This window comes from Mustela putorius, unplaced genomic scaffold (assembly GCF_011764305.1).
Source record: "Mustela putorius furo isolate JIRA1106 unplaced genomic scaffold, ASM1176430v1.1 tig00537284_pilon_pilon_pilon, whole genome shotgun sequence".
In the NCBI taxonomy this organism is placed as follows: Eukaryota; Metazoa; Chordata; class Mammalia; order Carnivora; family Mustelidae; genus Mustela; species Mustela putorius.
This window is the reverse complement of record NW_025422422.1, coordinates 1,928,593-1,941,774: the sequence shown is the minus strand read 5'-3', so window position 1 is coordinate 1,941,774 and position 13,182 is coordinate 1,928,593. Positions and strand designations below refer to the sequence as shown.

The window sequence follows — 13,182 nt, the reverse complement described above, 5'->3', positions numbered from 1 at the left end:
TTTTAAAGGAAGTTTTGAAGTTTCCCTATTCAATAAAGAGATGCAACTTCGGAGGAAGAGGTTTCGACCTTTCAGGTGGCAGCTGCCAACGAGAGAATGCTGACCTGGCACATGGCGGGAGGCCAACGAAGACACTTCTCTCCTGGCTCCCTCCCCAATGCAGACAGGGCACTGCTGCCACACTCACGGAGCCCCCACAGAGGCCACAGAGGCCATCGCTTGCATGGGACAGGACGGGACAGGACAGAATGGGATGCTGCCTGCCTCAGCGGACTCCTAAAAGCCCATGGCTCAGGACAGGAAGTAACTGAGACCCATTCTGGGCCTGCTATTGCCTGGGGAAGAGGAGGCATGACAGCCCGGGGGCAGAGGGTGTTAGGCCACCCCTTGGCCACGTGGGTCAGGGCCTGGAGCTCCACAAGTCACACACTAACCTTTGGTCACAAGTGATGACAAAGGCTGGGTCCACTCTCAGCGGCAGCTTGATGGTAAGTCCCAGATGGCACCTAGCGGGCCCTCGGAGAAGGTCTTCGCCAGGCCCTGGAGCAGATGCTGGAGGCACAGAAATCATCACTTCTGCTATCCAGTCAGTCAGTCTTCTGGCAGGTCCCAGGCCCTTAGTGACTACACTGGGTGGAACTGCCTCCTCCCGACTTTCGACATTCGTGTCTACCCGGACCTGTGAATGGGAACTTGGAGGTCAGGTCTTTGCAGGTGGAATTAAGGTAAAATGAGTCCTGTTGGGTCCTAACCCAATGACCCGTGTTCTTACAAGAAGAGAGAATTTGGACGCGAACCCAGAGAAGACACAGAAGCGATGGCCCTAGGAAGAGGAGACGGGAGTGCCGCAGCTACACGAGGAGTCACCGCCACCGCCAGAAGCCAGAAGACGCAGGGAAGGATTCTCCCCAGAGCCTCCGGAGAGCGTGTGGCCCTGCCAACACCTTGATTTCGGGATTTCTGGGCTCCAGATTGGGGAGACGATAAATTCCTGTTGTTTAACGTCACCCAGTCGTGCTACTTTGTTACAGCCGACGGGAGGCTGGGCTCAGGTCATGCGCAGCGCTGTGCGGTGGTGTCGGACGGGAGGGAAGACGGGCGAGAGGCTGCCGGGGAGGGGGTGCCTCCCTCAGCTACGTCTGCTGTGTGGGCAGGAGCCCGAGGAACGGGACTGAAACTGGGCACTCCGCACAGCGCACGGCAGATTCAACTTTGACGGCTGGGGTTTCTCTATTGCTGTGACCTCTGCCGTGCTTGGGAAAGGCACTCAGGAAATATTCACGGCACCTCTCGCTCCCTGTGTGCCCCTAGCCCCAGGGTTGTGCCTCCCTCTGGTCCTGGCCTCCCTCTGTCTCGCCCCGGATCCAGGGAATGACCGGCCGGCAGGGCTGCCGGGCTGCGGGGAGCTAACTCAGCTGCACTAAAAAGCCCGGTTAGAGGCTGCTGCTATCTGCTGCGTTGGCAGAGAAGCATCGGTGCCTCTGAGAGTCGTCCGCAGGGATTCCCGCTTACCCAGGCCGCGCTCAGCCCCCAGTCCCTGCTCCAGAACTGTGCTTTTATCCTAAGTGTGACTTGGGGAATGAAATCCCTCAGCTCTCACCCGTGGCCGGAGCCACGGAAGACTGGAGCCGAGGTCAGCCGGGAGAGGGGTCAGTACCAGCCCTCCAGGTTATGCTCCCCAAGTCGCTCCGTTCTCCACGGTGGACATAGCTCAGCACCTGGCAATCAGGGCTCAGTGCCCAGGCTGGACGCCAGGCCGAGCTGAGCCCGCCGGCGCCTTCTTTTTTTTTTTTTTTTTTTTTTTAAAGATTTTTTATTTATTTATTTGTCAGAGAGAGAGCGAGCGAGAGCGAGCATAGGCAGACAGAGTGGAAGTCAGAGTCAGAGGGAGAAGCAGGCTCCCTGCAGAGCAAGGAGCCGGATGTGGGACTCAATCCCAGGACGCTGGGATCATGACCTGAGCCGAAGGCAGCTGCTTAACCAACTGAGCCACCCAGGCGTCCCCCGCCGGCGCCTTCTGACCACCCACCGACAGCCGGCCGCTTCCCATCAGGGTTCAGCTCATCCCGGGCCGGGGTCCCCCCGTGATGCGCTGGTGACCACCCCACGGAAATTCCTCCAGCACGAACAGGACGTCACAGTCCTGCTGGCCCCTTCACGAGAGCCCAGGGAAGTCTCTTCACTTGGCACTGTGGGCTGTAGGGGTAAGGGATGTCACACAGCCCAGCTGGACCCGAACCTTCCATGCCCAGAGCCCAATGGCCGGTTTCTCCAAGGCTCCTTCAGTCAGCGATCCCTGCTGTGAGGCCTCAGGGTGCTTCCGGGGAACGGTCTGGAGTGATCAGGATTTATACTGAATTGTTCCCTCTGAAACTTGACACTGAAAGGGCAGCCACTCAAAAAGGCTCTGGGGGTTGACCAGGCCTGCTCTGGGCAGCCATCAGAGCCCCAGCAGCACCAGCATCCAGGGATGGCAGCCGCGCAGCTTTTCTCCCCAGGATATGCTCAGCCGGACGGTCAGGGATCTGGGTGACTGGGCATAACTGCCCACACCAGGCCTCCCCAGAGATTCCAGGGGTGGAGGCAAACTAAAGCCTGATGCTGGGTGTTTGATCTCTGCACAGAGCGCCAACGCCATGCCCGGGCGGCGGGGAGGGGAAGCGGGCACCGAGGCCAGAGCACCCTGGAAAGTGGCTGGATGTCTGCTGTCTTGTCTGCATCCAGTGTGAGGACTCGAGCTCGTGGAGGAGCGGGGATGTTCCTGCCCATTGCACGGACGTGAACACGGTTGTACCAGAGCTCGGAAGAGCAGGCGCTCCCCAGCGAACCCCACTGCACAGACTAGCCCGACGGGTGCTAGGATGGGGACTTCCCAGCAGAACTGGAGTTCCTGGCTTCCGGGGAGAACCATGCTGAAGGGGGAGGGGGACCCCCGCCACGGAGGGTACGTCCTGTCCACAGAGCTCATGGAGGCCTCAAAACAAAGGCCATTGCCCCTGAATTCCACCTCTGAGTTTTCTTCGTGTGGTAAGCACTCGGCGGCAGGCTTCTGGCTGCAGGGCCCTTCTCAGAAGAGTCCAACTGTTTGTCCTTGGGAGCCAAGACCCCAAGTGAAGCCTGGAGACGAGAGCCAAAGCCAAGCAGGGGGAGGAGGCCGGTGCTGGCCCACAGCCCACCCCAGCTTGGGGCTTCACTGGCTCCTGGGGACTCATTTCTAGTTCCCCAGTGGCTGTCAGTCTGCACAAACACCTGGCCAGGACCTCTGGGGCCCAGGCACAGAGCAGTGTCTCAGAATCTGAGCTCCAGCAGCGGGGAAGCAGGCCAGGACGGGAGTGTGTAAGGATGTACTTGACGTTGGAGCTTAAAGAGCCGAAAACCAGTCCAAGCCTAGGCCAGTCCCCACTGTGAAGAGATGCTAAGGGTCCTCTTTCCAGACTATTTCCAAGGGTCCTAGCTGGCCAGTTATTGATGCAGTGATCCCTGCGGAGCCTGGGCCTCTGGCCCCTTGGCCCCAGTTTGCATACACAGTGGAATCCTCCCTCTGGCCTCAACTCGCCCTGTGAGCAGCAGCCTGGGAGCCTGGGCAGAGCCGTGGCGGACCCCAGGGGCCTTCCAGGGCAGCAGCCCCTGCCAAGCCCGTGGCCAACAAGATGCTCCCCTGCCCTCCCCAGCGTTCCCTGCCAGACTGGGTGCAGAGAAACCACCATCAACAAATGCTGGAGTGAGTCACTGATGTGACCTTTATTGGATCACCGGGCGTCGTCAATTCACCAGCAGATCACAGATCCACGGAGGAGAACCAGCCGCAGTTGAGCGCCATTATTGGGGGATATGCTGGTCTTCACTCTGGTGTCTAGGCAGCACCAGGCCTCCAGGGAGGAGGCCGGCCTGCAGTGGGTTAGGGTTAGGGTTAGGGTTAGGGTTAGGGCACCTGCCGGCTGTGCCCTCCGCCCATGTCATAGCTGCTGAGTAGGGGCAGCGGGTGGGGAGCTGGCACAGGAGGGAAAGCGGAGAGACAGCCCTCCCCTCAGCACTCTCTCCTTCGGAGGCCTTGCAGGGTGGGGGCCCGAGGCCTGGCAGTGAAAGGGAAGTGGATGGCAGGCATGAGGAGCCCCGCAGCCGGCAGCCGGCAGCCGCTGCCCCGGGGACGAAGACCTGGAAGCCCCGGGAAGGCAGAGGAGAAGGTATGCAGCCCTCAGACCTCATGACTGCCTACTTCCCTCCTGTCCCTCTGGCCCAGGCTGGGGGAGGGCAGCCTCCTCAGACCTGACAGCTGCCGCAGGTGCCGGGGTGCAACAGACACAGGACAGAGCAGAGGGAGTGCCCCGCAGGGTCACAGGTCTGGACACGGGGCAGGAGCAGGGCACTAGAGACTGACGGTGGCCAACAACCGGCCCGGTTTGGAGCCTCCCTCAGGGCTGGCCGGTGGTCCCGATCAGGAAAGCTTCTGGGGTCCCACCTCCAAACCCCCTTCTGGGGTCTCCATTAAGCGGGAGAAGCCAAGGGACAACAGGGGTTGCATTTCATTAAAAACCGTCTCAATAAAAACTAGTTCGGAACATGAAGAATATATTTAAAAAAAAAGATACTCTTTGCTCTATTCAACACCGTTCACTGAATTTCCTGAGCACTGCACCATGCCCGCCCCGTGTGCAGGGGTGTGGGGGCGGGGGGCAAGTCTAAGGCACTGGCCCTGCTCTGGCACAGGGCTCCTTCTCCCCGGAGAGGCGGTCCCCGCTGCCTAGAGGCCGGTGAGCATGTCCAGATCTGGGGGACAGGGGAGGCCTGGCAGCACCCACCGCTGGACAAAGTACTTGAAGCAGCAGCTAAGAGTATGCTGCCTAGGCCCACCGTGAGTAGGAGGGATGCCCCAGCCTCAGGCCAGGCAGTGTTCTGGAGGGTGCCATGACCACTCTGCTCAGAGCTGCAAGGGTGGACACTGGCCATGGCATTCCCTGGGAAAGGAGGAAGACCAGGGGCTTGTCAGGCCGTCCACACCCAAAAGAGACAGGCACTGGGCCTCATGTCTCCCTCGAGTTGGACACATGGGAAAGCACTCCGCTTAGCCCCTGGGGACCAGAGGCTGCTCAGGAACACGCCACCCAACCAGGCTCTCCCGGGCACCCACTCTGCATCTGTCCCCCGGGGACCCTCTTGGAGTCTGCAGGTCCCCAGGAGCCGCACTGCCCAGGGACTCCACTCCTTCTCCCAGGCTTGCAGACCCTCCCTACCCTGCAGCAGGCATCGATGGACACAAAGTTTCCCTGCCCTGAGTAAGGCACCCTGGGGCTCCTGCGGCCTCAGCTTCATCCAAGGGGTCGAGCTCCTGGCTAGCAAGGCACCCCACATGCTCTCCCCTCCACACCCACGTGGCTGAGACCATCTGACCCCAGTTGCTGTGGGGAATCCCTCTTTCTGTGCCCTGCAGGGTTCTCTGACCCCACAGGCAAATAAAACAAAACAAAATACCAAGGTAGTACAGGGTCCTATGACCTGGGCGTCTACCCCCTCCCCTGGCAGCAGAGGTCCTGGCCCCGCGGGGCACGGTGCCTCCCTCGGTGCACATCCCTTTGGGGAGAGGCTCTGCCAGCCCAGGGCCAGTCCAGGGTTGCGAGGGTTAGAAGAGGCTGGGGGTGGCCTGGCTGGGCGCATCGTGGTCCCGGATGTACTGGAGGATGTCCATTTCGTCCATGGCTTGAATCTGCTGCTGCTGCTTCCGCGGCCCCGCTACGGCCTCTGGTGGGCCCGCTGGGTGGGGCACGGCTGGCTTTCGGGGAAGTGCTGGCTTAACGGCCACTGGCGGCTTGGGCTTGGGCTGGGGCTTGGCTGTGGGTTCAGCCCCCAGGTTCAGAATCTGGTCCAAGTCCTCTTCAACTCTAGGGAACCAGAGGGGAAGCTCTGAATGTGACCTCCTGCAGAGGGAGCAAGTGCCCGAGGCAAGGGCACCCCGCTCTGGGCAGGGCAATGGGCCCCGCCCCACCCAGCCTTTCCACGGGAGCTGGGGGACAGCCTCTGCCTTCCTTGCAGCCCCTCAGTGGCCTCTGCTTTTCAGGGGGTCCCCCGCTAGATGATGGTCCTTTAGGGGACTTGTCCTTCAACCTCCCAAGAAGAATAACAGCTGCCAGACGCCGAGTTCCTGCTCTGTACCAAGCACTGCGGACATACACAGTACCTTGATCTACCCCAAACCCCTTGGGGGTACGGCGGAGCTCCACCCCGCAGGTGGGACACTCTAGCCTTAGGAGGCCAAGCTACCTGTGAGACGACCACGTGTGACGTTGCCTGGGTCTGGACCAGGGCGTCTGACTTCAGGAGCCAAGCCCTCGTCTGCACCAAGTTCAGCCCAAGAAAGACTTGATGAGGGGATCTGACCATGGTGGGTGGTGCCACCCATCCACGGTGCCCACTGTGGGCCCACTGAGGGCCGGGGCCTCAGTCCTGGACCCAACAGCCCATCGCTGGGTGGGACTCCAGCCCGTGGCAGTGAGACGGTCACACAGGACCTGCCCCAGGTACCAGGTATCCCAGAGGCCACAACCTGCCTCTGCCCTCTTTGCCTGAGCGAGCATCTGCTGCCGGTTCCTGGCGGAGGAACTCAATTTGTGGAAACCAGATGCACAATGCAAGACCCTTTCAATCCATCCCAGCACCCAGCCACCCGAGGCACACTGTGCTGAATGCCTACCGAGGCTGGGCATTTCCACGTTCACTAATTCACTGAATGGTAACTAGACGCTGTCTGGGAGCAGGTCGTAATCTCATTTCACAGACAGGAAATATGAAAACTGAGGTACAAAGAGATAAAGGGCCTTGTCTGGAGCTCACGGCCAGCTTGTGAAGGAACAGGACTTGGCCTGGGGGTGCCTGGGTCTCTCAGGTGTGTGTGCCTTCCTGGGGCACCAATGCAACGAAGCCCTTTCAGATTGGAATTTCTCCAGGGTTGAGGGCCTTTCTGTTGAGGCCACGGGCCCCCTGAGGCCCTTCAGGTGACACCTGCTGGACATGTTGCCTCTGAGGACCTAATCCAGACCCCCTGATCCAGACTCCTCCCCTGAGGGAGGAGCTTCTCTTGGGATTCTGTGAAAAACTCCACACACCTGCATCCTCAGGAAATTCTCTCTGGGTCAGGCTTCAGGACACCTGCTGTCCAATCTTCTGTCCTTTGACAGACAGCAGTCCCATCTGGACACAGTAATTGAAAGAACTGCAAAATAAGTGACCCCTGGCAGGGTCCTTCCTCTCCCTGGGCCTCAGTATCCACATCAGGGAGGAGCTGGATGAGGTCATTTCAAGGATGCTCTAGCTTCCAGAAGATGCTAAGGAAAATGGCCCGATCAGGGCTTTCATGCTTTCATGCTCTCAGGCACAAGGCGGACACATGCGTTCCTGGCTTCACACTCTCAGGCGTGCAGCAGGCGTCCTGCCCTCTGGGAGAAGCTGCATGCCGGCCAGTCTAGTCTGGAACCGGGAGACAGCAGGAGACCCAGGGTTGGGGAACAGTGGGGAGTCTGGTAACACTATCCTGGGGGCTTTCACAGAGTCACACGGAAAGCTCCCTTTGAAATCCAAGGGCCAATTTTTGAATTCCTAGAAGAGGATGCCTGGCCCTTTATATGCTTCTTAAACCAGCGACCAGCAGAGACATCTGGACCAGTGCTGCCCATACTTGGGCCAAGGTGTCTAAGGGTATCTCAGCAGGCCGCATCTGCCATGCTGGGGACAGGGGAGAGAGGGCTCAGGTGCTAGAGGCAGAAGACCCCGGAGACCTCAACAGCGAGATGAAAACGCCGGCATCACCCAGCAAGGCCTGTGGGCCTGGAAGCACAGGACACGGCTCCTGGGACATGGCTCCATTTCCCTCCCACTGTGCCTTCACCAGTGGCCTCAGTCCACTTCGTCATATTCCTTCCCTGGTCCTCAGTCTCCCCATGTCAATGGGGTCCAGCTCAGACATCAACCGGGCTAGGAAGCAGTCTGTTGGAGCGTGGCATGCCCAGCACCATCCTCCCCTGGAGGGGCGGCCTGCCAAGTACCAGCTGCCAGAGGAGCTCTGGGGTCAGCCCCTGCGGTGGGGCAGAGACCCCAAAGGGAGGAGTCAGAGCCTCTGAGGATGGCAGAGCTGTCCCTCCGGCCCAGCCCAAGCCAGGCCTTCGGAGAGGTAGCTGTCTTGGGTTTGAGGCAATCCCCAAAGTGTGACAAGACCGGCTGCTCCTGGCCACCTCAGCTCAGCTGTGGCCCGGCTCCCCGAGGCACGGGCTCATCCCTGAGGCCCTGGGGCAGGTGCAGGCTCCTCCTGCAGCCTCCACCTGGGTTGGAGCCCCGGGACAGCTCAGGGGGACTGAATTATCCTCGAGCAGTGGCCTTCAGGAAGCAGCAGCAGCTAAGAGCCCATGTGAGCAGCCCGGATTTATGCAGCTGGGGGAAACCCTGTTGGGAACTCATCAGCAGCTGCTGTCGTGGCAGGTGGGACCATCACGCTTGGGGTACAGGTGGCGGCAGGGGCACCCCTTTCCATGAACTCTTTCTACCCAGGCTCCTTGAGTCACGGCTGGAACTGGGTCTCACGAATGCAAGGCCCAGCTCCCACAGAGAGGGACCTCCCCAGGTCCTCACAGCGGACAGGCCGACCACTGGCCTGGCTGCACAGCAGGGGGTTACTGAGCTTGTGAGACCCCCACACCTGTGGGGCAGAGTGCTCTGGGGGGCTTCAGGCTCGCTGATGGCCACAATGCCATCAATGGGCGGGTGATAGCATCAGCGAATGGATGAGGATTAGGAAGCTTTTCATCGTCAGGAACCCCGATCGCTGCCTGGATAGTCGTGGAGCCGGCACAAAGAGTACGACTCGGCTCCTGCTCTCAGAACGTGAGTTCATGCTCACCAGCCGTGTGGCAGAGTGAAGGCCGGGCCGCGGACACCCATTCCCCAGGAATTCTCAGAGGGCTCTGGGGGACGCCAACAGGCGTGACAAAGGGAAAGGGCCCCAGAGACCAACGGAAACATGCAACGCTACACGCTATTTCCTAGTCACGCCCAGAGCCATGCTGAATACTGGTACTGCCCCAGCCGTCTGGCCACAGAACCCCTTGAAGGGACACCGGAGCCCTGAAGAACGTGGGTCGGGAAGTGCTGGCATCACAGACTCAGGAAAGACTGTGCCAAGAAAGGCCCCACGGAATGGCCTCCCTGGGACACACCGAGTCCTGGAGATGGCAGAGTCTCCCCAAGGAGGGCACACTCTGCAGGGCCCTAACGCCCTCCCTGGGACTGACTCTACTAGTCTGCTTCCCCGTGCCTCAGTTTCTCCTCTCAAGGTTTCGCCACCCCAGCTTCTCCCAGCCTGCTGGGGCGGTCAGGGGCGAGGACACAGATGACAGCGAACAGATGTCGGGGCCATGGGGAGATGTGAAGACAAGATGCATTCGCTGTGACTCGGGCACTGACAGGGCTAATAGCCCGAGGCTGCTAACGGCGCAGAGGACAGCGTGTCAGCACCATGTTCCTGGAAAGATACAGCTCAGCCTCCTGTAAACCACTGAGCACAGCCGCGTTCTGGGGATGTGGGTGACGCAGCGGACACACACAGTACCAAGCATGCGAGAGCGCAGCCAGCACACGCGGAAGCGGCTGGCCCAGGGCAGGAGGCAGATCTCCAAGCCTCTCCTCCTCTAAGTGCTTCGAGGGTCCTGGAAGGTGCAGGAAGGACAGGACACAGACCGGGGGACTGGGTTCCAAACCCGGCTCTGTCCTGGGGGAGCTCGCATCTAGGTGGGGGCCGCTGTGAAGATGAAGTCAGGCCGTGTGTAGGGTGTGGCACACAGACCACAGCCAGCACCCTGAAGCCGGAGCCCCCGTGCACACGTACTGTCCACCCACCTCTGTGCAACAGACCATGCCTCGCCCTCCCCTCCAGAGCCTGCCCCTGGGACCCTCCCGGGACCGGCCGCGGTCCAGCGCACCTGCGGTTTTCTCCCCGGGGAGGGCTGTGTGCTACCAAGAACCCACTTTAATGGTTGTTCCTAAATGTATTTATGCCAGTTATACTTGCTCTTGTGATTATATAATCTAATTATTCTCCACATAAATTATGAAAGCGTGAGTGTGGGAAGGCAAAGAGTCGTATTCACGAAGTTCTTTCTGGAACTCGCAGAGCAACCCGGCCTGTGGCCCATCCCCACCCCTGCCCCAATCCCCGCCGCTGCCTCCTGGTCAGCGCCCACCCACAGGTTCCTGCCTCTGATGGGCCAAGACGCCCTCCCTTGGTGGCGGAAGCCGATGAGATGCTCCCACACAGGGACGGGTCCCTGGCTCTGCCCAGGCTGCTCTGAGGGCTGGCGGAGGAGCGCCCGAGGGACAGGTGGTACCTGAACAGCTCTGCGTGGGACACAGGCCCTCCGCTCTCACGGGCAGTAGGCAGCAGCAAGGGGTCACCTAGAGGGACGGCACCGCCGAGGTCAGGGTCTTCGAACAACTTCAGGGCTGTGGAGAAGGCAGGGGCAGAGTGGTCAAAGGATGTCCTGGCCTGTCCTCAGCAGCTGGGGGCACAGGTGGGGACAGCCTCGTCCAGCCTCCTGGCCTAGCTAGGAGACAGTGAGCAAGGGACAAGGCAGAGCAGAGAACTGGAGGAAGAGGCCCGGAAGGGGACAGCAAGAGGGCAAGGGACAGCACTCAAAGGCGATGCTGAAATTGCCAAGACATGTCCTCAGAGCCGTGAGTCCGGGACTTTCTCATCAATGTGTTCTCGGGCTCGGCACAGAGCCTGGCCCTCCGTGGGTGGTCACCAAGTGCTGGGTTAATGGGGGACAGCGTTTGTCCATCCTGAACGAGGACCCGGGTGACGAAAGGTCAGATCTCAGGACAAGTAGAGGAGTCCCAAGGCCGCTCAGCTCTCCTCTTTCCGACTCTGCCCAGGACCCTCCAGTGGGGTCTACTCAGGTCACAGAGAATCTATCATAGAGCCACGGCACACCTGGGTAGTTGCATCCCCCTCCCAGACAGTGCCCACATCTGGCCACTGGAATGATAAAGATGCCCCCCCCACTTCCCCAGGGTGACTAGAACAAACATACAGTCCTGGAAGGTTCCAGGCTATGGGGACACAAAGCGCATGACTAATCTCTCCAGCAGAAAATCTCTGTAAGCTGAGCATGAACCACGTCGAAACAGGACAAGGGAAGATCTCCACTGTGCTCACGTGTGGTGGGTCCGAGCCACTTGTAAGAGTCTGGCTGGGTCATGGAGCACACACCCAGAGTAGAGAGAAGGCCTGGAGGCTCTACTTACGGTCCTGGAGGGGCACGTCCTCTGTGGGGCGCTGTGGGGAGAGCTTCGAGCTTGAGCTGAAGAGCCCCTCATCAGGGTCCACCTCCTCATCAAAAATGGTGAGTCGGGGTGAGGGTTTGGGCTTCACAGCCGCTTCAGGGCGTTTCTTGGACTTCTTAGAGCTACAGAATCACAGACACAGCTCAGTTTTCACGAGAGCCCGGCCAGCGGGTGCAGATGGCCTGGTCAGAGCCATGCAGGCGAGGTGAGCTTGAACTTGGGTGAGGAAGGAACTTTCCAGTACCCTGAGGTGTAAGACCCTGCTACGGGAAGCTGCTGGGCCCTGTGCCCCAGGATGTATGGGAGGAGCAGGGCAGTGTCAGCCCGAACAAGATGACTGCCGGACAGCTCCCCGCCCTGACGGGCCAGCCAGGACTCAGGCCTGCCTGCCCGGACACGGGGCAGAGCAGCTGCTCTCCTTCTGGAGGCTGCAGGGGCGAGTGCCCCCAGGGTTCCCAGGGCCAGGCTCTTCAGAGCCACTTGGAAAGGGGGGTGGATGCAGCCTGAGGCTGGGATCAGGTGGTACCCAGGGACAAGCAGAAAGCAGCCTTGAGAAGGGAAACCTCCATCACTCCAACAAATACTTCAGCCCCATCTCCTTCAGGAAACTTCTCGGCTACTCAGAGCATCCCCCACTGGCTCTGTCTCATTCACCCAGTGGCCAAGGTCCTCCCTTGGACCAGATGCTGCTTTGGCAAACTGGGAGAGGGCACGAGGGAGAGTTCTGGGCCATGGGCCTGCTTCGTTTCCTGTCCTGGGGGGTGCTGATGCAGAGCGCACAGAAGCCTTTACCTACTTGGATCCTGCAGCTCTGCATACGTAAGCCACACTGCAGATAAATAAACAAACAAACTTAGATTTATTTTAACACGGCGATCCAATCCCTGCTGTGGATACCAAAATTAGCCACTATAAGGTTCCTGCAAATAGTGAAAAGACGCTGTTTACTGGAAACAGAATTTCTGGGGTGCCTGTCTGCCTGGCGGGCAGTTCCACTAGACAGAGGTCACCGTCTGAGCTCCTGCTGGCAACACTGTGTGGGAAACCTGCGGCAGAAGCCGGCCCTTCCTCGATGGCACAGACCAACCAGCGGCAGATGGACAGAGTGCCAGCGGCCCCGGGGGCTGGAGGGCAAGCTGCTCAGAGGAGCCCATTCCCACGGTCTGGCTGCGACCTGTGGTCGAATCGGAGGCTCAGCTGAGATGGGAGAAGCTGTGGGAGCTGCAAATGCCCCTGCCGCGGGGTCATACCTCCAGGACGGAGCACACCTATGCACTCAGGGCCGAGGCCTACTCGCAGTCCTGCGCTCTTGTCCCCTTGAGGTGTCCCCGCAGCAGGGAGATCCAGGGTGGGGTGAGGACAATAGGCTCAGGCCTGCACATTTTGAGGATGAAACGGAGAGTAGAGACTCAGGGCAGGGGTGTGCCAGGAAGTCCCACGCGCCCCGACCCTGCTTTCTCCATCCTGGGCACAATCCAGACAGGCTCAGGTCACAGACCTCCTAGGCACACGACTCTGCTTTGGTGCCACCCCCAAGCCCTGCTTGTGCTGGGCCTTCTCCGTCCGCATAGCAAGTGCTTTCCAGAACCTTCCGCCATGCCACCTCACACACCCTGAAGGGCCAAGGAGGACTGCTCTGACAGGGACACCTGCTCTTTGTTTCTCGGATCAGGGTGAGCCGGTCCGCCTTCCTGACCCCTGGGACGTGGGTGCCAGACAGAGGCGGCTCCAGCCGAGAGCTACTGAGTCAGAACCCCAGGGCCGGCCCAGGAAGCCGCACTGGAGTCTCCGAGGAATCTCTGCAGCTAATGGCCCAGCCTGAGGCCTGTGGGCTCGGCCCCACTGCTGGCCTCCATCACC

The 13,182-nt window shown here is 60.1% G+C and overlaps 1 protein-coding gene across 1 annotated transcript in view; it reads right to left on the bottom strand.

Moving 5' to 3' along the window:
* Nucleotides 1-3,717: 3,717 nt before the first annotated feature.
* Nucleotides 3,718-13,182, bottom strand: part of HS1BP3 (HCLS1 binding protein 3) — a 29,147-nt gene continuing 19,682 nt past the window's right edge. The window contains exons 5-7 of the mRNA XM_004745879.3: nucleotides 11,284-11,444; nucleotides 10,365-10,479; nucleotides 3,718-5,876 (exon numbers count right to left, since the gene is read on the bottom strand). Coding sequence (XP_004745936.1) covers nucleotides 5,618-5,876; nucleotides 10,365-10,479; nucleotides 11,284-11,444 — 535 coding nt within the window. The 3' untranslated portion in view covers nucleotides 3,718-5,617. The remainder of the gene's footprint in view (nucleotides 5,877-10,364; nucleotides 10,480-11,283; nucleotides 11,445-13,182) is intronic.